Source organism: Neoarius graeffei, chromosome 11, assembly GCF_027579695.1.
Source record: "Neoarius graeffei isolate fNeoGra1 chromosome 11, fNeoGra1.pri, whole genome shotgun sequence".
NCBI classification, from domain to species: Eukaryota; Metazoa; Chordata; class Actinopteri; order Siluriformes; family Ariidae; genus Neoarius; species Neoarius graeffei.
In genome coordinates this window covers 53235410-53256343 of record NC_083579.1, presented here as the reverse complement: position 1 = coordinate 53256343, position 20934 = coordinate 53235410, and the positions used below count along the sequence as shown (strand labels likewise).

The following is a 20934-nucleotide window of genomic DNA, read 5'->3' as shown; positions in this document are numbered from 1 at the left end:
ATTCATCATTAATATCATAAATACATCCGTTTGGTTTTTTTTATATAACAAACCAAACCGTTTGAATATCGATTGAAATTTGAGGAAGTTACGGTCATCTGAAAAGTACATATCGCTGCCAACACAATGTAATGGGTAAGCCAGCTGTCTGAGGTAAGATGGCCGCCATGTGCGGACGTTCGACTTCGTTGACAGGCAACGGGGACGAGGCATCTAGTCTTCTATGTAAATCTATGCACCCACCCACCACCACCCCAAAAAAAATAAAAAACAAAACAAAAAAAAGTAACAGAATATGGAATAAAAGTATTTGATGGTAAGAACATATCTTTTTTTATTTTTCAAGAATTATTATTATTGCCTTTTAAAAATGAAAACAACTTTTAAAAATAAAAATAACATTTTAAAACACATTTTTATTTATTGAACTTGCAAAAAATAAAAATGCTCTGTTTCTCAAAATTCAGTGAGTGTGGATAGAATAAAACAGTTATTCCACTCAGTCTCGTCGTACATGGCTTATAGCCAACTCAGCACTACACACCTTGTCAGTTATCAGCTCATGCATGACTCGATTTTGTGGAATAACTGTTAAATAGACTACATAGCACCAAAAAAACCCTTTTCATCATACATTAAAGCCTTGATATATGTTTCTTAGGTAGTTCAACTTTTCAGATTCAAGAAATGTACTAATATTACCCACTATGCTGAAAAGTGTTTCTGTAAAACACACGCATGCACGCACACACACTTGTGAGCACCAAACTAGTAGATTTTCCTCACCATTGATGCCTTTTCCCCACAATTATATTACGTCACCCTGTACAATCGATGGTGGTCCACTATTTTCTTCCCACAGTTAAATACTGCACCAGCTGTATATGTTTGAAATGGAAAAAAAAATGCGGTTTGACTTGAATTATAACCGTGACAGAATATAATTCAGTAATATAATCAGGGTCATTGATATTATTGTATCACACAAGTCTACCCGTAAATCTAAGCAGAGTATTCTGCCATATTATTTTTTGAGTAACTAATTCACACTGCCTATACTTGTAGATATTTTCCATTTCAACAAGTATTTTTGGTCTGTGACTGGGTGTCTGGAAAATTCTGTGAAATGTGCTAAATTGTATTGTCTCTTGTCTAGACGAGTCTGGCTCTCACAGGCCAGAGCTGAGCGAGGCGTCTGTGTGTCTCGCCCCGGGTGGGGAGTACTTTGTGGAAGGAGAGACGTGGAATATTGACTCATGTACGCAGTGCACCTGCCACAGCGGCCGTGTGCTGTGCGAGACCGAGGTGTGTCCTCCTCTGCTCTGCCAGACCCCAGTCAGAACACAGGACTCATGCTGCCCGCACTGCCCAGGTGAGATTTCTCACAATCCCCGCTCCTGCCCTATCCTATCCTGTTTCATTATTAAAGGGGAACTGAAGTCATTTTTTAAACTTGCTTTATTTCTTAATTAGTGTGTTATTCAGTTATGTTTTTGATTTTAGTAACCTTATATCGTGACTCGTATTGGCAACTAATTGCAATTAAATATTATACTTATCGGCCTATTCGGTTTTTAGCCATGTTGAATTTAGCTCGTTTGGTCCACAGCAGGCGTCACTTATCCGCACGAGACTTCGAAATGTCAAGTCACGTTTATTTTTTTATCACTTTTAACAATAGACATTGTCGCAAAGCAGTTACAGAATTTAAAGGGGTACCAAATATAATGTATACAGTTGCTGATGTGACAAAGTAACGTATTCTTAAGTATTCTATCAAATTTATATACTAGAAAACAACGAAATATCTTGGTAATTGTAAATATAATACTTTATACGCTAAACCGCACAAGAGTCGCCATTTTTAAAAGACCGTGACGTCAGCGCTACCCACTGCACTAGCGGAACTCTCCGAAATAGAGGAGATAAGCGTGTAATCATGGCGTCGGGCGCATCAAGTGAAAGCGACAGCTCTGTCGAATCATACGAAGAGATCCCGCAAGACACACTGCAAGCAGGCTATGGCTTAGAAGGGTACCAGTTTGAACCTAGGAGAGGTACTCTCGACTCCGGTGATGAAATAAGAGAAGAAAGCTCGGATGACGGCAAGGATGAGACTGATGCTGACCATGGGCACGGCGAGCGTGGGGCAGAGCGTCTGTGTGCAGGTGACACGGCGTGGTGCTCGTGTGGAAAATGTAACGTGGAGTTGCTCACGAGTCCAGCAGAATTTATTTGCTGCAATGAGATAGGCGCCACCCGTGGACTTGCGAAATTGTCGCAAGAGGCAGAAACAGGTATTTCACACGTGCTATTCCCAACCTCAATGAGCGAACACAACTGGGCACATACATACGTCATGAGTGTTACGCAGAGAAAATGAACGTGCATTCTGATTGGATAAAATTAATATCATGGCGGGCTGTTCAAACTGCGGAAACAGTTTGCTCGAGCTACTTTCAAAACACTATAACTTTCCAACCTTAGAACAAAAAACTTTTGTAAGTCTTGAATAAGGTTCGTTAATGTGTGTTTTATTGTTATATTTACTCTATATATTGCCCTCTGTTCCCCTTTAAATGACTTTAAACATGAGCTAATTTATCCCTAATCTATCCCCAATGAGCGAGCCTGTGGCGACGGTGGGAAGGAAAAACTCCCTCAGACGACATGAGGGAAAAAACCTCGAGAGGAACCGGACTCAAAAGGGAACCCATCCTCATTTGGGTGATAACAGACACGTTGAAGTGTCAGCCAGGTGTCAGTGCTGCCATTTTGAAAACTGTTTTCCAAACAAAATATTGCGCAAAAACGAGTTTAAATGACGATTACTTGCTACTTTTTTCAAACTTTCCTGATCGCTATCAAAACAAGCAAAACTTCCGGCTCGATTACATCAGCATTCGAAAGAGGGCGCGCGCGTCTTTTGACAACGTTGGCAGATGTCGGTCACTTTGATTTCCGCTGTACGTTTTACTTCCGTCCTATGATGTCTCGCACAGGTCTCAACGAATCTTGTTTACAGCCATCGCTTTGACATATGGACTGATGTATTACATAGCATATTTCAAACACTCATAACTTGCTATAGCAGTGACAAAATAACTGTCAGAAATGCATTCCTGTATTTAATAAAATGAGAGAAATAGAATTTTGAAGATAAAAAATTTGCCTTCAGTTCTCCTTTAAAGCTCGTGAGGGGGTTATATATATATATATATATATCAGTGTACAGCTTCATGTATTTTTGAGAGGACAGAAATAAATATCGAGCCCACTTTATGCAGGGCCGTCATACTTCCTGCACTACAAACAACCTTCCAGAGGCTTGTTAGAACAACACCAAGGTCAGAGACACCCTGACAAAATGCACTTTCGAGTGGTCAAATAGCAGCGCGTCATTTTCAGGTAGCTTGCTGACAGCTGCGGTGTTGTCACACTGTAAGCCATGGTCTGAAGAAAGGTTTGTGAAAAAGATGTATAAGCGAAACCCTGACGATTACTAGGCGGAGGAAGTGGTACATGGCAGGCTTACAGATGTTTCAGCACGATGCAGTGATAATACAGCAGCTTGCAAGAGAGCTGGAAAACACAAACAAATTCATTTCGCCCAGTCTGGCCACTCTGTTCGCTCCTTGTGTTGAGATAAGCCAGTGCTCTCCAGCTGGAACGGGAGAATAAAGAGCTGCAGGAAGGCTGATGCACTCGCCGAGGGCTCATGAATATTGATGGGCTTGAATTAGACGCATGGCGGCAGGTGGAGCGTGAGTGACATGAGGGAACTGAGCGATGAAGGGTCGTGGCTTTGTTTAGGAACCATGTTCACACCGACTCGTGCACTAACAACCTTTACATGTCTTCTCTCATGTTATTGCAAGCTGAGAGGCAGAGGCAGGATTACATTCATCAGCATGCCAACACGAGATACCTTTAGGGACGTACTATTATTCATACGTTCCTTATCAGAAGGGAGCTAATTAGCTGATGTTATGTTGTTGTTTTTTTTCCTTTGTGACTGGTGTTAAATCGTATGAGATTTGTTTGTATTTATTTAGAGTGTAATCTAAAAGTATTAATAAAGCATTCCCTTTTGTATTATCATGCACAGTGCGAAAAAGCAGGCTGGTTTGGGGTTTTTTGTTTTGTTTTTTTTCTCGGTAATATGCAAATTATATTTTGTTCCTAAATTGGCTGAATAATTATGATAAATATTCATGAATTATCGTTTGAGCAAAACAATTGTGATTATCATTTCAGCCATTATCATTTGTCACATTTGTAGATCAAACAATAATTTAGCAAAGCACATTTAGGTGAGAGGAGGGAAAAAGTTGTGTGTTGGTCATTACATAAACATTTGTCCTCACTGGATGACACAGTAAATCTCAGACGTGAACTGCTGTGTATTTTTCTTGTCCATGTCCTGGTGGTTTTCCTAATTGCTCCTTGTAATCCAGTAAATGATCTTTCAAAAACATAAGATGTAAAAATAAGATAGGAATGGTGTGCTCTATTGGGAGATAAGCCCTGTATTTGCAAAGGAGCTGCAAAAGCAGATTCAACATGCTTATCAGTAAACACAAAATTCAGGAAGGAGCACATCTAAAAGCTTTTTAAAGGTCACTCAATATGTGCATCCTTCTGGCTGTGGCTCAGTGGGTTCAATAACTGATCTCCGTGTGGTTGTTTTCATATTTGTTTAAAACCAAGTTATTTATGATTTATGCTTTATACAGTACAGATAATTTACTTAAAGGTCACTGATTTTGTGTTTTTATAAAAATTAATATTTTCTACATCGTCTCCGTTATTGTTTTCCAGATGAGTCGCTCACTCCGCCAGCCCCCAGCAACAACAGCATGCCCAGCTACTGCCGCAACGAGGAGGGGGACATCTTTCTGGCAGCCGAGTCCTGGAAGCCCAACGTTTGCTCCAGTTGTGTGTGTGTGGATGGAGTCATCAGCTGTTTCTCAGAGTCCTGCCCTCCGGTTAACTGTGCTCGGCCTGTCCTGCGCAAGGGCCAGTGCTGCCCGTATTGCCTAGGTACTAATCAGATATGCCAAGCTCTGTACGTTACACCAGATTCTTTCATTACTGTCTTGAGTATTAACATAATGTTAGTTGGCTTCAGGCTGATCGTACGTGGCGGTTCTTAACATCTGTTTCTTGCTGGTACGTAGATGCCACACCGAGAGCTGTGTGCCACTTCAACGGGAAAACATATGTGGACGAGGAGCGCTGGGACATTGACAGCTGCACACATTGCTACTGCTTGCAGGGCCAGACACTGTGCTCCACAGTCAGTTGCCCTGCCCTCCCCTGCCACCAGCCAATCACGGTGGAGGGCAGCTGCTGTCCCTTGTGCCCAGGTCAGCTAAGTATGGACAGTCACGTGCACGTTATAGACATTTTGTGTTTCATTTGTAGATGCATTCATCTTAACCTGATGGTCAAGGTTCTGTGGTAGTCAGGAGTAGGTTGTGGGTTCACTCCCAGCACTGCTAGACTGTTGGGCCTTTGAGTAAAGCCCTTACACCACAACTATTCCAGGAATGCCATATTATGGCCATGCAGGATTGGAATATATGCAAAAAATAATTGAGTAAAATCAAACTAAAAGAAGAATGTCTTTGTGTCCCATTTCACTCCACATATTTATCAGCTGCAGAATTTACTGTGTACTGTTGTATTGTCAGTGCAAAACGGCTAAAATGTGGCACGTGGTTCTTAATTCAGATTTGCGGGAGTGTCTAAAAGTTCTAAGTGCAGGGTAGACAGACATCTCGCTATCAACTGGTAGTTTTCGTTATCCCCCGCTGGCCAAAAGGCCTGAAAGGGGATTATGTTGTGGTGATTTCCGTCCGTCTGTCCGTCCCGGGAAGGGTGCTCACATTCTGAAATCAACTCCTCTTGGAATTTTTGCAGGAATTTCACCAAACTCGGCAGGATTCTTTGTTATATTTCGCTACTACGCATATTGTAATTTTGTTAAATTCAGTCACATTTTACCAGAGTTACAGCCCTTGATTAACAAAATTATACTTTGACAATTTCATGAGTGTGTGTTTTCCTTCTGAAATCAACTCCTCTCACAATTTTTGGAGGAATTTCACCAAACTTGGTAAACGGCCTTGTTATAGGTCGATACTCCGCATATTGTTATTTTGTTCAATTCGGTCGCATTTTACCAGAGTTACGGCCCTTGATTAACAACCTTATACTTTCACAATTTCATGAAGGTGTGTTTGCCTTCCGACATCAACTCCTCTCACAATTTTTGGACGAATTTCTCAAAGCTTGGCAAAAGGCCTTGTTATATTACAGTAATACGCATATTGCGATTTAATTTCGTTTGTGAAAATTTTACCAGAGTTTTGACCCTTGATTAAATAACTTGTACTTTGACAATTTCATGAAGGTGTACGTTCTTCTGAAATCAACTCCTCTCACAGTTTGTGGAGGAATTTCACCAAACTTGGCAAAAGGCTTTGTTATATGACAGTTATACACATTTTGAAGTTTTGTTTAATTTGGGCAAATTTTACCAGAGTTATGCCCTTGATTATTAACAAACTTGTACTTTGGCAATTTCATCAAGGTGTGCTTGCTTTCTGAAATCAACGTCCCTCGCAATTTTTATCCCCGGCTGGTCCAAAGGACCGAAGGGGGATTATGTCGTGGTGATGGCCATCCGTCCCAGGAAGGGTGCTCACCTTCTGAAATCAACTCCTCTCACAATTTTTGGAGGAATTTCACCAAACTTGACAGGATTCTTTGTTACATGTCGGTCATACGCATATTGTAATTTCGTTCAATTCAGTCACATTTTACCAGAGTTACGGCATACAGTGTTGTGCAAGTTCACACTTTTTTTGAACTAGTTCAAGTTCAGTTCAAACATGTTAAAAGTGAACTGTTCATGTTCATAGTTCACAGTTTTAATTCTGAACTAGTTCAAAGTTCAGTTCATTTTACTTTTAGGTGGGATATGAAAATAAAGACTAAAATCATATGCTACATTCTAGCTCAAAACTACTCACATATTATAGATATTATATTCTATCACACAAAATGGAAGTTATTGTACATACTATATATGGAAAAAAGGACAAAATATTTTGATTTCTTCACTGACTCAACCACTGCTACCAAAACGTTACTTCAAACAAATGCTTTCAGTTTCAACTAACAGTAACTTCTAATAAACGACAACTAGACTTCCTCATAAATGTGTGTGTTTCTAAAAAGATGACTGCCAATATGTATATACACTGAAGGAGTGCTATTTTAAGATCCATATCAACAGCATTGACCATATCAACCATATTGATCAGACAGAGGGATGCATGCTCAAGGGCTTTTTATTTCTCAAAATACAAAACAGGAAAACTTCAGATAGCCTCATTCTTCAGTACACATCTGTGTATGCACACAACAATCAAATTTCTAAAATTATTTGGCATTGTACTCATCTGTGTTCTCCGTGCCGCTACTTGAACTTTCACTGGCCATGTTGCTGTGAGTGTGCGCCGGCTGTGGTGTGCGCGCTGTCTGCTGCCTGTAGCTAGGGAACGCTGGGTTACGCCTACTCTGCTCTGCTGCATCATGGGTAACGTAGTATGGAGCCAAATCATAGAGCCATCCACTATCTCCGGCTTCACACTACGTTATCCATGATGCATTGCACACACGCGGCACCTCAGGGCAGTGAGTGACAACAACATCAGACTGACAGTGAAGTAGTAGAACGTAAAATATCTTGCAAGTAGACGTGCCACTCGATTCATCAGGTTTCATGTTTCGTTCATCTTCATGTTTGTCGTTCATGTCGCATAATTTGAACGAATTCACGTTCAAGTTCTTTCATTACAAAGTCGTTGCGTTCAGTTCAAAGTTCATGGAAAAACGAGCGTGTTCAGTGAACGCGTTCTTTTGAACGCGTTCATGCACAACACTGACGGCATAGTTGCCAGCGGGGTATATTGTGCTCTCAGAGCACTCTTGTTGTCACTTAACCTGACCAGGCAAAGCTTTTTTTTTTTTTTTTTCCAGAACAAGAACATTTTACTGATACTGAAAAAAGCACAAAAAACACATTTAGGAGAAAAAGATTGTTAACTAAGGTTTAGTCTCTCAAGCCAGTCAGATGGAAAATCTGAGGCTCTTACAAACATTTTCCAGTCCAGTGACTATATCTCATGCTCTTGTTGTCAGGATGATGAAAAGTTTGTCTCCTGTACAGACTGATACAAACGGGCACACGTCTGAGGCCGAAGCCATGACTGACTTGGTGCTCTGTAGCTGCAATCTTTTATTTGTCATTCAGACAACTCTCAGTCTTTCTCGTTGTCTCTCTTCCTCTTTCTTATATTCGTGTTTACTCTAATTGAGTCAGGCTTTAGTGAATGTGGACTTGTGGTGAATATTTTAAAAGCATTGTAAATACAGCTGGACTGAGTCACTGAAACGGTGCTTTTAATGTGTTTGTGACCGTATTGTCTCACCACTTTCAGAACTCCAAATCTAATTCATGAAAAGCGCTTATTATATTGTGCTTCTGACGCAGAACATGCACTTCACTGATACAGCACTGTCACATTTTATTGCAACAGATGCATAAATATTTCATTATTATGCATAAACAGTTATGTCGCACAGCATGCTTATGAGCTAAAGAAATTTGTCCTTGGATAATATGGTTTTGAGAACTGGAAATAAAACAACATGCATTTCCATTACAGAGACGGTCCCCACTAATGTGCCCATAGAGAAGACAGACCAGCATGGAGACAGACTGAAACATCGACCTGCTTGGCCTACGCACAGCGAGAACGACATCATGCCCCAGTTTAGAGGTCAGAGTTTAAGACACATTTTACCTGCATTGTGAAGGGATTGTTGTGCTCTATCACATGATCTATCACATGATATTTTTAGTGGTAGTGTACATTAATAAGCTTATTAGCATACACCATATGGCCAAAAGTATGTGGACACCTCACCATTACATCCATATGTGGCCTTCCCCAGAGTGTTGCCATGAAGTTGGAAGGAAGCTGTTGTCTAGAATGTCTTTTGTATGCTGTAGCATTAAGATTTCCCCTCACTGGAACGAAGTTGCATAGCCTAAATCTGTTCCAGCGTGACAGTGCACCTGTGCACAAAGCAAGCTCCATCAAAACATGGTGTGTAAAGTTCAGTGCGTAAGATGAGTGACCTGCAGAGAGCCCTGACCTGAACCCAACTAAAATCCTTTGGGATGAACTGGAATTCCTTCTCTCCCAACATCAGAGCCTTCCCTCAGTAACACTCTTGTGGCTGAATGGGCAAATATCCATCTAGCGGAAAGCATTCCCAGAATAGTGGAGGTGATTATAACAGCAAAAAAAGGGGGGCCAAGTCTATATTAATCTCCATGATTTTGGAATGGGATGTGCACGGACAGATTGGGGTGTGATGGTCATATAGGGTAGAACAAAAGAGGTTGACTCAATGTCTAAAGCAATATTTTACAACTAACTCGTTCTTTTTTTTGTATCTTTTCGCAATTCTATTCATGCAAGTATACTTTTATTAACTCGGACTGATGTGTGATTAATTAAGTCAGTTGTGATATTTTAGGAATTTTTATCATCACTGAAAACCAGTAGCAGAGATGCCAACCTTTTGTGAAATCAATGTGTAATGACACATGCATACAAGCGGAGCGCCTGCAGGGCGTGTAGTGAGTCCAATCCAGCTGGGGGTTCGGGGGGCGCTGTAAGGCCCCCCAAGAAAATTTTGGAAATTGGTGCTTTTTTTAGGGCCATTCTGAGTGAATACAGGTGACTAAAATGAACTGGGACATGTTGGTTTTGGGAGGAGAAAATTGTTGATTTTTTTTTTTTTTTTCAATTATCTGAAAAATAAAACCAAACCACAATCACTCATGATTTTCTCGAGTGATGCTCCTAACTCACCACATTCACACAAAGTAAAGACTTCTCTGGTAATTTGTATACAATCAACTTTCAAATAGTGAATATTATTTTCTTAACTTTACTACACAAATGCAGATTACATACCATCAATATTTATAGATAACATACTGGAACACTCAATTAGCAAATACTCAAATAGTTTACTAAACAAATGCAGATTACATACCATCAATGTTTATAGAGAATGTGCTGGAACACTCAATTAGCAATACTCAAATAGTTGTACTGGAACATGTCTATTTCCTTTTTGTTCCCATGATTAAAGGAACAGTCCACCGTACTTCCATAATGAAATATGCTCTTATCTGAATTGAGACGAGCTGCTCCGTACCTCTCCGAGCTTTGCGCGACCTCCCAGTCAGTCAGACGCGCTGTCACTCCTGTTAGCAATGTAGCTAGGCTCAGTATGGCCAATGGTATTTTTTGGGGCTGTAGTTAGATGCGACCAAACTCTTCCGCGTTTTTCCTGTTTACATAGGTTTATATGACCAGTGATATGAAACAAGTTCAGTTACACAAATTGAAACATAGCGATTTTCTATGCTATGGAAAGTCCGCAGATATCAATGTGCTGTCGAAGCGTGCAGAAGGTGTTAGTACGCCTGTCATAGTGCGGACTTTCCATAGCATAGAAAATCGCCACGTTTCAATTTTTTTAACTGAACTTGTTTCATGTCACTGGTCATATAAACCTATGTAAACAGGAAAAACGCGGAAGAGTTTGGTCGCATCTAACTACAGCCCCAAAAAATACCACTGGCCATACTGAGCCTAGCTACATTGCTAACAGGAGTGACAGCGCGTCTGACTGTGTCTGACTGACTGGGAGGTCGCGCAAAGCTCGGAGAGGTACGGAGCAGCTCGTCTCAATTCAGATAAGAGCATATTTCATTATGGAAGTACGGTGGACTGTTCCTTTAATGTCAAGTCACTTTGATTACTTTTAATTTTTATCAACTTCCTTTCACTTTAATCTCATCAATATCAAGTCAGATTACTTATTCAGTTCTGATGGATTTACTTCAGAAGATGACTGTTTCAGTTCCAACAGTTTTTCTTTAGTAGCATGTTTGTGAGGTTACAACACCCCGACAGCCCCTCAGTACCTAGTGACATGGGCTGCTCGACATTCCATCGCGGCATTGATAATTAATTCGCGCATGCGCAGAACGCTTGTCAACAAAGATGGCGGCGCCCATCGAAGCAAACTTTGACCATAAATACAGTCAAAATATTGAATTATCAAGCGATAATTGGCCTGAAATGTACCGAACACCAGCAAAATATCATGAACCCTTATAGATTCACGCGTTTCGAACCGCATCCATGCTAAAATCGTATGAATCCCATATAAACTGAATAGACGGTCGTAGCCTCGTAGTGCTACTGTCAAAAACGTAGTGACTACGCACGAATCGTAGTGATTGGCATCTCTGCAGTAGGATACCATCAAAACCTGTTAGGGGTAAAATATGTTCTGTTTTCAAATTTTAAAAGTTCGTTTGCTTACATCCTGTAATGTCCATTCATTTCCAACATTAAAAGTAGACGGCCTTTCGATTTCATAAAATTGGTGAAATTTAGTTCCTTCTGAAATTTGGTCATTGTGATATATGTTTATTTTTGTAATATCTTAAAAAAAAAAAAACAGGCCGTTCTGTGGCTGGGAAGTTATTTAATTTGAGGCGATTCCCGAGAAAATAATGTGCATGAAATCACTCGATTCATGCAGTCAAGCAGACAGAGGAAGTCCATGTGCGCATGTGCAGGTTTACCTTCTTCTTTAGGGTTTTACAGCAGCTGGCATCCACAGTGTCGCATTACTGTCATCTACAGGTTTACTTTGACCGTGCACTGACGGTTACATCATTCTGTCGCTAAACGAACAGCTGATCACACCGAGGTGCTCGCTGACCGCCGATATTTATTAATTTGGTCCTGCATTTCCTTTCCTTCGCAACATAACGTCTTTTCTCGCTTTCCGTTACTGTAGTCAGTCTTTCACATTTCATTCGCACACTCACGTCCTCCATTGTTCTCTCCTGTTTCAAATTTGTATCCCACAATGCCTTGCGCAAATGGGGAAAGCCCACCACGTGTGATGCATCACGTAGTATCTTGAATTGGATCATGGTGAAGCTGGAAAAAATTGTGGAGAATTTAGGGCCACGTGGCCCGAAATTAATTAATTGTTCTTTTAGGGAAAAAAAAAGTGATAAAATCGGAATTCTGTGATTCAAATTCAGTAGCTTCCAGTCCACTAAAAAATAACTGGGTGTCAGGAAAAATTCTTTTTATGACCCAAGCATGAAAAATCTGAGAGGCAGTCTACCTTTAATGGGTATGGTGAGTGCGTGTTTGTGTCCAGCTTCAAACAGGCTAATTGGTGTGTGCTTGTAGCAGGTGACTTTGGCAGCCTGCAGATGCCATATCTGGACGGGAAGACACCGATACCCAGTGAGGATGCCAGCCTTCACTGGGCCTGGGTAGCATTGCCCATCCTCATGATGGTGCTCACTATCACCACCCTGCTGCTAGTCAACCAGAGGAAGCAGTGGATGCATGTGCCTTGCTACCACACACCCTCGAAGGTAGGAGTGCAAGAATAACGTACTAGTAGACGCAGAGGTGGGCAGATCAATAGGGGTGGACTGGGCAAGTTAGTGAGATCTCTAGTGTTCTGTCAAATCTCATGTAATGCTTGCACAGAAACTCAATTAACTAGGCTAAAAAGCAGCAACTCACATAATTTAATTCAAATATACTATAACAGACCAATGTTGTAGTCGAGTCATGAAACCTCGAGTCCAAGTCTAGTCTCGAGTCCCCAGCGTTCAAGTCCAAGTCATTAAAGAAAATTTTGAGTCGAGTCCACTACTGATCCGAGTCGAGTCCGAGAACAAGACTCCAACTGCACCATTAGTTAACAGGCAGATAAAAAGCTTGTTCATCACTCAGCAAGCCCCGCCCACTATCAACAGGGTAAATAACACAAGAGGGGGTTAACACTAGCTAGTTCATCGGTCAGCAAGTCCTGCTATCAACAGAGCAATGAACATAGCGTCACTTCCTTCTCTGGGTGGAGTCTTGCCAAATGACGATTGAAGTTCGAGGTTGTCCCCGTCGTCTCCTCGATAGTTCTTCTACATATGGAACACATAGCAGTGCGTTTTTTCCCACTGCACGAGAAGTCTGTATAAACAAAATGAATAATCCTAGGGGCTTCTCTCCAGGCATTTTAGCGCCATTAATGTTAGTTTGTTCCTGAACATGACACATGAACAGGTGAATGTGCATTCTCTTGGACAAAATTAGTATAAAAGTTAATGTAGATACCTTATGCTAAATTATTATGGCACGTTACAAAAAATAAAGAAAAAATACGAGTCCGAATGCAGTTAATGCACAAGTCCGAGTCGTCAGTGCTCAAGTCCAAGTCAAGTCACCAGTCCTTAAAATTAGGGCATGAGTCGGACTCGAGTCCGAGTCCTGGATTCGAGTACTACAAGCCTGTAACAGACTAATTACGAGAACAGAGAATATGGAAAATAAGCAAGTACTAGTGAACCTGACTGACTGATGGGCAGCTGTGAATAAAAAACTAACATGTCTGCTTGTCCTGGGTGCCTGGTGATCGATTTGTCCACCTCTGAGGCATATAGTGCCTCTAAAGGCATATCGTACCACTATATGCCTCTAAAGTTCATTATTACATAGTATAGATGCGTGAGATTATTAACTGCTCAGATTAGGAAGTAGTTATAAACAGGATGTTTGTATGTACTAGTGAGAAAACTCAGTGCTTTTTGTGTCTGTGTTCTTGGTATAGCCAACGTGTCTGAATAACCAGCTGGTGTACGTTGACTGCCAGAAAGGGACGAAGGTGCAGGTGGACAGCTCCCAGCGCATGCTGCGCATCGCCGACCCCGACTCACGCTACAGTGGCTATTACAGCATGCAGAAACATAACAACCTGGAGGCAGACAACTTCTACCAGACTGCGTGAGCGAGAGTGGCCTACGATGAGTGAGAGCGGTTTAGAGAGAGACAGAGAGGGAGACTGGGGTCAGCCGCCAAACCTAGAGAGCACATTATCAGAGAACTATAATTAAAAAGCTATTATCACAGCTAATAAAATCCAGTGATGGAGAGTGCAACCAAGCAGAGAAACGAGAACAGAGTTGAGACCCTGGTAAAACACAATAATCCTAATACCCACATTAATCAAAAGTCACTCCAAAACGCACGCAGATGACTAACGGTCTCATCAGGACGCGATCATGTTGCCATGTCAGTCACTGCAGGAGTGTATTTATTTGAACGGGAGGTGCGGAATGCATTTCCTGTGATATTTTTGTGTATGTTATGGTGAGAATGTGTGTGTGTGTCTGTGGTTGGAGGCTCATGAGCTCAAACATACATATTTGGGATTAGGGCAGACTGGGGTGTTTTGAAAAGTGATATTTTTTGTGCATTCCTGTTTTTTTACACAGAAAAAAAAGCTATTTCAAAAGTTTTTGAAGAAAAACGAAAAGAGAGAGAGAGAGAGACTCAAATCAAGTGCTTGATGTGAATGTTGAACCAAAGCTTCTCTGGGAGGGATGAGTCTCCATGGTAGAGAAGATACTGGACTATATGGAAAAAAAAACAAAAACGTGAGAAGAGCAAGACAAACAAGGTGAAAAAGAACGAGAGAGCAGACCTGCTAGGACATTTCGCTCTTCTTGCAATGACAGGGCTCTATTCCTTTTAGCCCCTTTAAAAGAGGAACGGAGGACAACTGAGAAAGAAGCTCAGTGGAACATACGGTAGATATTCCTGCTTAGGTGGATTGGTTTTGGTCTCTCTGCTTACAATTATAAGCTTTTTTCCTCTTTCACGTTAGTTTTTTTTTTTTTTTTTTAACTTCTATGACAGAGCTAATAGACTCTTTGTCACACTCCAAGCAACAATATTACATTGTGGGAAAGGGAGAATAAAGGGTTGTTACATGGGATAAATATAAGAGGTAGTTATACTGGTTTGATGAGTTTATGCTACAAGTGCTGCTTTTTTTTCCTTTTTTTTTTTTTTGCTTTGATTCTGTAGGCCTTGTTTTGTACAGGTTGAGCTGTAGTATCAATCACAACCCTGGGAAACATGCAAGGAAACACGATCAAACAATACGATGAAAAGACTTTTGCTAGAGGACTTTTAATCGAGGCCAAAAAGATGCTCTTTAATCGATTTCCCTTGTTTCTTACAGATTATGAAACCGTTTCCTTCTCTGGAAGCTTTGAAATGCTGTCGAAGCACCTTTTGTTAATCCTTGCTTGAAAGAAAAGAAAAAAACTGTTTCCAAATTGGCTTCAAAATCCTACACACCTTATAGGAATTTTCTGTACATATTAACGCTATGATGAATAGACATGAGATATTGTGTGAGTATATACGTGTGTGTGTGTGTGTATGTTTGTGTTAGCATGTATGTACGTGTGTGCACACAAACGCACATGCATGCGCACATTGACTCTGCTTCACCTGTAAAGTTCTCTGTTTCATTTTTTTCTTACTGAATGTATTTATGACTGAGTTTTAAAGAGAGATTTCTATCTGTAGAAATCTGATCACGACAGGCATTCCATTGCCTAGCTTGTATGATAGTAAGTCGAAAGACGGACCCACAGAGAAAAAAGGCAGAAAGAAAGACAAACATCTCATTCTGTTCTATTTGTTGTTTCCTATTTTGTCGTTTTGTTTTCCACTGGCTGTTCCCTCTTCTTTCCGCTCTTTTGTTTTGTTATAATGGATTAGTCCTCAGCTGACCCAATTCAATACTGTTTTAAACAGGCCCTCACTGACTTACCTGTATTAAGGAGCCGGGAAACAAAAAGTAACACGTGTAACATGATCCTGTGAGCAAATGCAGGATTGCCAGGGTGTACTTGCTGAGATGCTATTGGTGTTCTTTATACACTGGTTACTGGCACAGCAGCAAAATCTAGCAAAGGTATATACTGAGCGCCATGTCAGTGTTTCACAGTTGTACAAAAGTGACACTTGTTACAATGCCTCTTGACCTGCTTTTGAATATGTAATTACTTCCTTTACCCAGTAAGTTAACCGGTCTTAAACAGATAGATTGACGGGGTTATTAAAGCTAGACGGCCTTTCGATTTCATAAAATCGGTGAAATTTGGTCATTGTGATGCATGTTTATTTCTGTAATATCTCACAAAATATCAGGCCATTCAGTGGCTGGGAAGTTATTTAATTTGAGGGGATTCCCGAGCAAATAATGTGCATGAAATCGCTCACTTTGTGCAGTCAAGCAGACAGAGGAAGTACGTGTGCGCTTGCGCAGGTTTACCTTTTACTTCTTTTGGGTTTTACGGCAGTTGACATCCACAGTGTTGCATTACTGCCATCTACAGGTTTACCTTTGGCCGTGCACTGACAATTACATCGTTCTGTCGCTAAACGAACAGCTGATCACACCGAGGTGCTCGCTGACCGCCGATATTTATTAGTTTGGTCCTGCGTTTCCTTTCCTTCGCAACATAACGTCTTTTCTTCTCGCTTTCCGTTACTGTAGTCGGTCTTTTACGTTTCATTCGCGTCCTCCATTTTCCTCTCCTGTTTCAATTTTGTATCCCACAATGCCTTGTGCGAACAGGGAAAGCCCAATATGTGATGCATGACGTTAGTATCTTGAATTGGGTCATGGTGAAGCAGGAAAAAATAGCAGAGAATTTAGGGCCACATGGCCCCAAATTCATTAATTGTTCTATTTAAAAAAAAAAAACTAATAAAATTGGAAGTCTGTGATTTGAATTCAGTAGCTTTTGGTCCACTAAACAAAAATAACTGGGTGTCAGGGAGAATTCTTTTTATGACCTAAACTTGAAAAATCTGAAAGGCAGTACAGCTTTAATAAGCTGTGGTGCCAATGAACATTTCTGCTGGATTCACCCACATCATGACATACTTGACCTCCAGTCCAGAATGCAGTTACTCTTCTGGCCAATAATGAATGCAGTTCACTGAGTGAGCTGGGCATATTGATTGCCATTAAAAAAAAAAAGTTGAAAGACATGATATCGGCATCTGCTGGTTCTAGGGGACTGAGCAGACAAGCCTTTGGTCTGTTTCTGTTCTTGCTGCAAAGGAACTTACCTTTTTTGTTGAGGCATCAGCAGTCGTGTTTATTTTTCATTTTTGTAAAGGTAAAGAATGGTCCGAAGTATTTACATAGACTGTGTACTTCATGGTCTGTTGTCATGATTCTGCAGTTAGACTTTGTCAGTGCTTGTGGCACCATATTATCCAAGGACAATTCCAAACATTTTGGGTACTGATCATTGCCAATAAGTCCAATACCATCAGGGCCTGGCTGAACAAACTGCCATGGGATGACAACTATGGTTGACTTTTTGGAATACTAAAAATTCAACCACTAGAATGATCACCACCCAAGTTGGGCAGTAATACACACTCCTTTGATGGTGCAGATTTAACAATAACAAGTTCACTTCCTCAAGTCGTCCAGACGAGAATGAGAAAAATGACAAGGCAGGACGTAGCTTTTTTTGGCTACACAAGTGGGGTCATGGTCACAAGGTGTTGACTTTCCTATTAGTACTTGGCAAGTGAACAAGCACATGGAAATGCTCCATTAGTTCCGAAGAAAACAGTCCTGGCAGTCTGGAATGTAAGGAAGTGAAGCATTATATTTGATAAGCAGTCTTTAAGTGGGCTATTATGGTAGTCAGATAATCCGTCTATGTATGACAGAGTGTAGAATTACAGTAGTTTACTCTTCTATTACCAGGGATGAGAATTTTCTGCGGATCTGCGGAATTCCGAGTTTTTCCCGCTGAAAATGTCATTTTTGCGAAATGTGTAAATCCATTGAGAAAATTTCGGGGGTAGGGGTCGGCGCGAGGCGAGGCTTGTGGTGGCACAAGCAGGCAGGACCGACCGACCGCCCGCCAGCATCTTTCGGCAGCGCTCATCGCAAAATTAGTTGCAGCTGTGATAACGGAAATCGTCATTGCTTTCTTCAATATTTATGCTAACGGCAACTCACGACGATTTCCGGCAACGTTTTGGCGCTAGTTTCATCTCACTTCTACAATTCGCGGAGAAACAAGCTATACGTACACGGTTTTGATCACTTCTTAAGTTCTAGTTATTTTGGTTAGTTTTCAAAGTTACTTCGCCAATATGGCGAAAGTTTTGGATTGCAAAAATGAGGATCGTGCCAGGGAAATCGATAAATCGAACGGGATAAAGAACGGTTTCCGATGGGCATGGCTCGATAGTAGCGTTACCGTGCAGATAGGGACACAAACTGTGACGACGTGCCTGACGGAAAGTATCCGAAAAGTGGACGTGCTGGGAAAGGTTCTGTGTCTTCTGTGCTCAGATATGATCAATTATGGAAACAGAGGAGCTAGAAACATCCAGAAGCACATCAAAACAAAAAAGCACAAAGGTACGTTTTACTTAAATTGTCAAAGATGGAGTCAGGAGGAATCTAATATATCGTTACGGTTACCTCCATTATCACTCACGAGATATATATATATATATATATATATATATATATATATATATATATATATATAAAATTATATCTGTAGGGATTTGTTATCTTAAAGTTTATAAACGTTTTAAACCATCATTGAATTTGAAAACATATATATGTATATGTGGGAAAGTTGGCAGACGTTTCAGAGTTTTTTTTAAATGTCCCATTCTCATCCCTGTATTATGCCTATACACAATTCGGAGGAAAGTGACCATGTAAATCGTTTAAACAGCACTGTGCTCCCTGCCAAAGACAAGTTCCTTTAATTAAAAAATATACTTATTGTTATTTCCCCTGACCCTTGTGCTACAAGTAGACACACCTACCACTCCTGTTTTAGGTAAGTGCAAGTCAACAAGGGCGTGCTGAAAACAGTTTTGGACTGCAGGTCATGTCTCTTTGTGTCTTTTGTTGCCTTTTTATTTATTTTTGATTTTTTTGATCTGACAGTGAGAGTTGTTGGTTCTTTGCAGCTCCATTGTTTTCTCAGTCATGGGCCCCTGTAGGCATCTACTACTGGAACCTCGGCAGACAAGTTGAATCCTAAACACGGCCCCTTGTTCAGTAGAAGACAGGGTGCTAAGCCAGTGGTTCGTACCCTATGCAGCTGAGGTATCATGAGTTGGGGGCAAATCAGGATTGAACCATAAGATGTTGAAAAGAGGGGGAGGGGCAGGGCTCTAGGGCTATTTCTTGTTGGTTGTGTCTAAAATATCTTCTCTGATAATGTTTGTAGAACTATACTTTTGGCACTTTTATATAGTTTAATGAGTAACCTCGGGGTTTTTTTTTTTTAATTCTAACAAATGCTTTTCATCGAAAAAGTTGCCCGTTTGTGTTCTTAAAACCTTGTGGGACCCTTTGCAGTGCAGCAACGAGCTGTTTATAATATACACTAGCTCTCAAATTTTATGGAATCGTGGTTATTGTACAGGTGGCGTGATGGGGGGAAGTGAGTGAACAAAATGGGAATATTTACTCTTTGTCTTCAGAGAGAGGGCTATAAACCTGCTTCCTTCTGGTCTGGTGAAATCACACAGCTTCTCTCCAGCGTGTAAACATTGAAGCTTATTGAACATTCTGGCTTTCAGTCACGGCCAGTGAAGAGACTCAAGATAAACAAGCAGTGGGACAGAGCGACGTAAACGACTGTTTTGCAGACTGAATCTACAAAAATAAATTCCAACCTGATGTTGTGGATCCATGTGTCCATTTTTAGTGAGTTCAACACTGCCTGTTACAAAGCAGCATTCTGTTCTACTAATAAGCACTACTGCGTATTGTTTCAATTTGGTCATCGGTTTTAATGTAGACACATTTAGTTTGGGATGTGGCCTCATCTAATGACCGAGGAGAACCGCTGATTCCTCTTCCAGCAGTTCTGCCTGTTCAAAGGGTCTCGCAGGATATTTAATTTTTTTTTCAGTGCATCCTTCAAGTATTGTTGTAAATACTTGAGTGTCACTCGCCAGAACAAAAATGAAAAAAAAGAAAAAAGGTTGGAGAGAGGTAAAAAATTTAAAGATTTAATTTATTGTTTTAAATACCTTAGTAATTTATTTACAAGCAGAACAATTGAGCATATAGGAATTTGAATTAAAGACACAGCTGAAATCGTGCGACAGTTTTGGTGTTGTCTTGGTCTCTCAAAAAAGGTTTGAAGAATGGTTCGATTTGATGATATGGGACACACTTTATCTCCACTGTTAGGCTGTTTTCTCCCCTCTCTCCATTTTATTCTTCTCTTGGAACACTGCTCTTTCCATGTGGGAAAGGCAGACAGGCCCGGTCCTGCGTTCCGTTATGTAAGCTGAATAAATTTGGAGACATTTCTCTCCTGATCGCTTCCTTCCTACTTAGTCTGTCCACAGAAAACACACACAGAGCCTTTTTTTTTTTTTTAAACTTTGTATACTACTGGTGTTATGCTCGTGTTAAAAAAAAAGTAAGAATTGTCGATATTGGTAATGATATTGCAGATTTCTAAAGAGGGTAGATGAAGATTTGACTCAGAATTCCTGTAGCACAGCAGATCTTTTCAATTTCTTGTATATTTTTTTGTTTGTTTATTCGCAGCACAATAAATTCTTTTTAAATAGTTGATGCCTTTTGTGCTGATTTGGGAGAGCAGGTGTGTTTGTCATTGTCATGTCATTCTTGCTTGTATATATATATTTTTTGTGTTCTTGATGTGTTGTTTCTCTCACCACTTCAAGGCCCCAAAAGTACAGAAAAGAATGTTTGTTGTGTTAGCTGTGTGACAATGAAAAAGTCAAAAATTGAAAAGAACTTTTCTTGCAGTAGTAGCTGGTTGAATTCTGCTGGCATTCAGCGCTTTAGTCATGGAGACATCAAAAACAGTGGTGGAAATGTATGTATATT

General features: G+C 40.6%; 1 protein-coding gene across 3 annotated transcripts in view; it reads left to right on the top strand.

The window, feature by feature from the left end:
• crim1 (cysteine rich transmembrane BMP regulator 1 (chordin-like)) overlaps positions 1-20653 on the top strand; it is a 211305-nt gene extending 190652 nt beyond the window's left edge. For 2 of the 3 annotated variants that reach the window (XM_060934200.1, XM_060934198.1), the window contains 6 exons: positions 1157-1372; positions 4822-5043; positions 5181-5369; positions 8742-8855; positions 12381-12571; positions 13810-20653. In XM_060934200.1, coding sequence (XP_060790183.1) covers positions 1157-1372; positions 4822-5043; positions 5181-5369; positions 8742-8855; positions 12381-12571; positions 13810-13986 — 1109 coding nt within the window. In that variant the 3' untranslated portion in view covers positions 13987-20653. The remainder of the gene's footprint in view (positions 1-1156; positions 1373-4821; positions 5044-5180; positions 5370-8741; positions 8856-12380; positions 12572-13809) is intronic. The other variant, XM_060934199.1, reaches the window with a different exon arrangement.
• Positions 20654-20934: the final 281 nt, after the last annotated feature.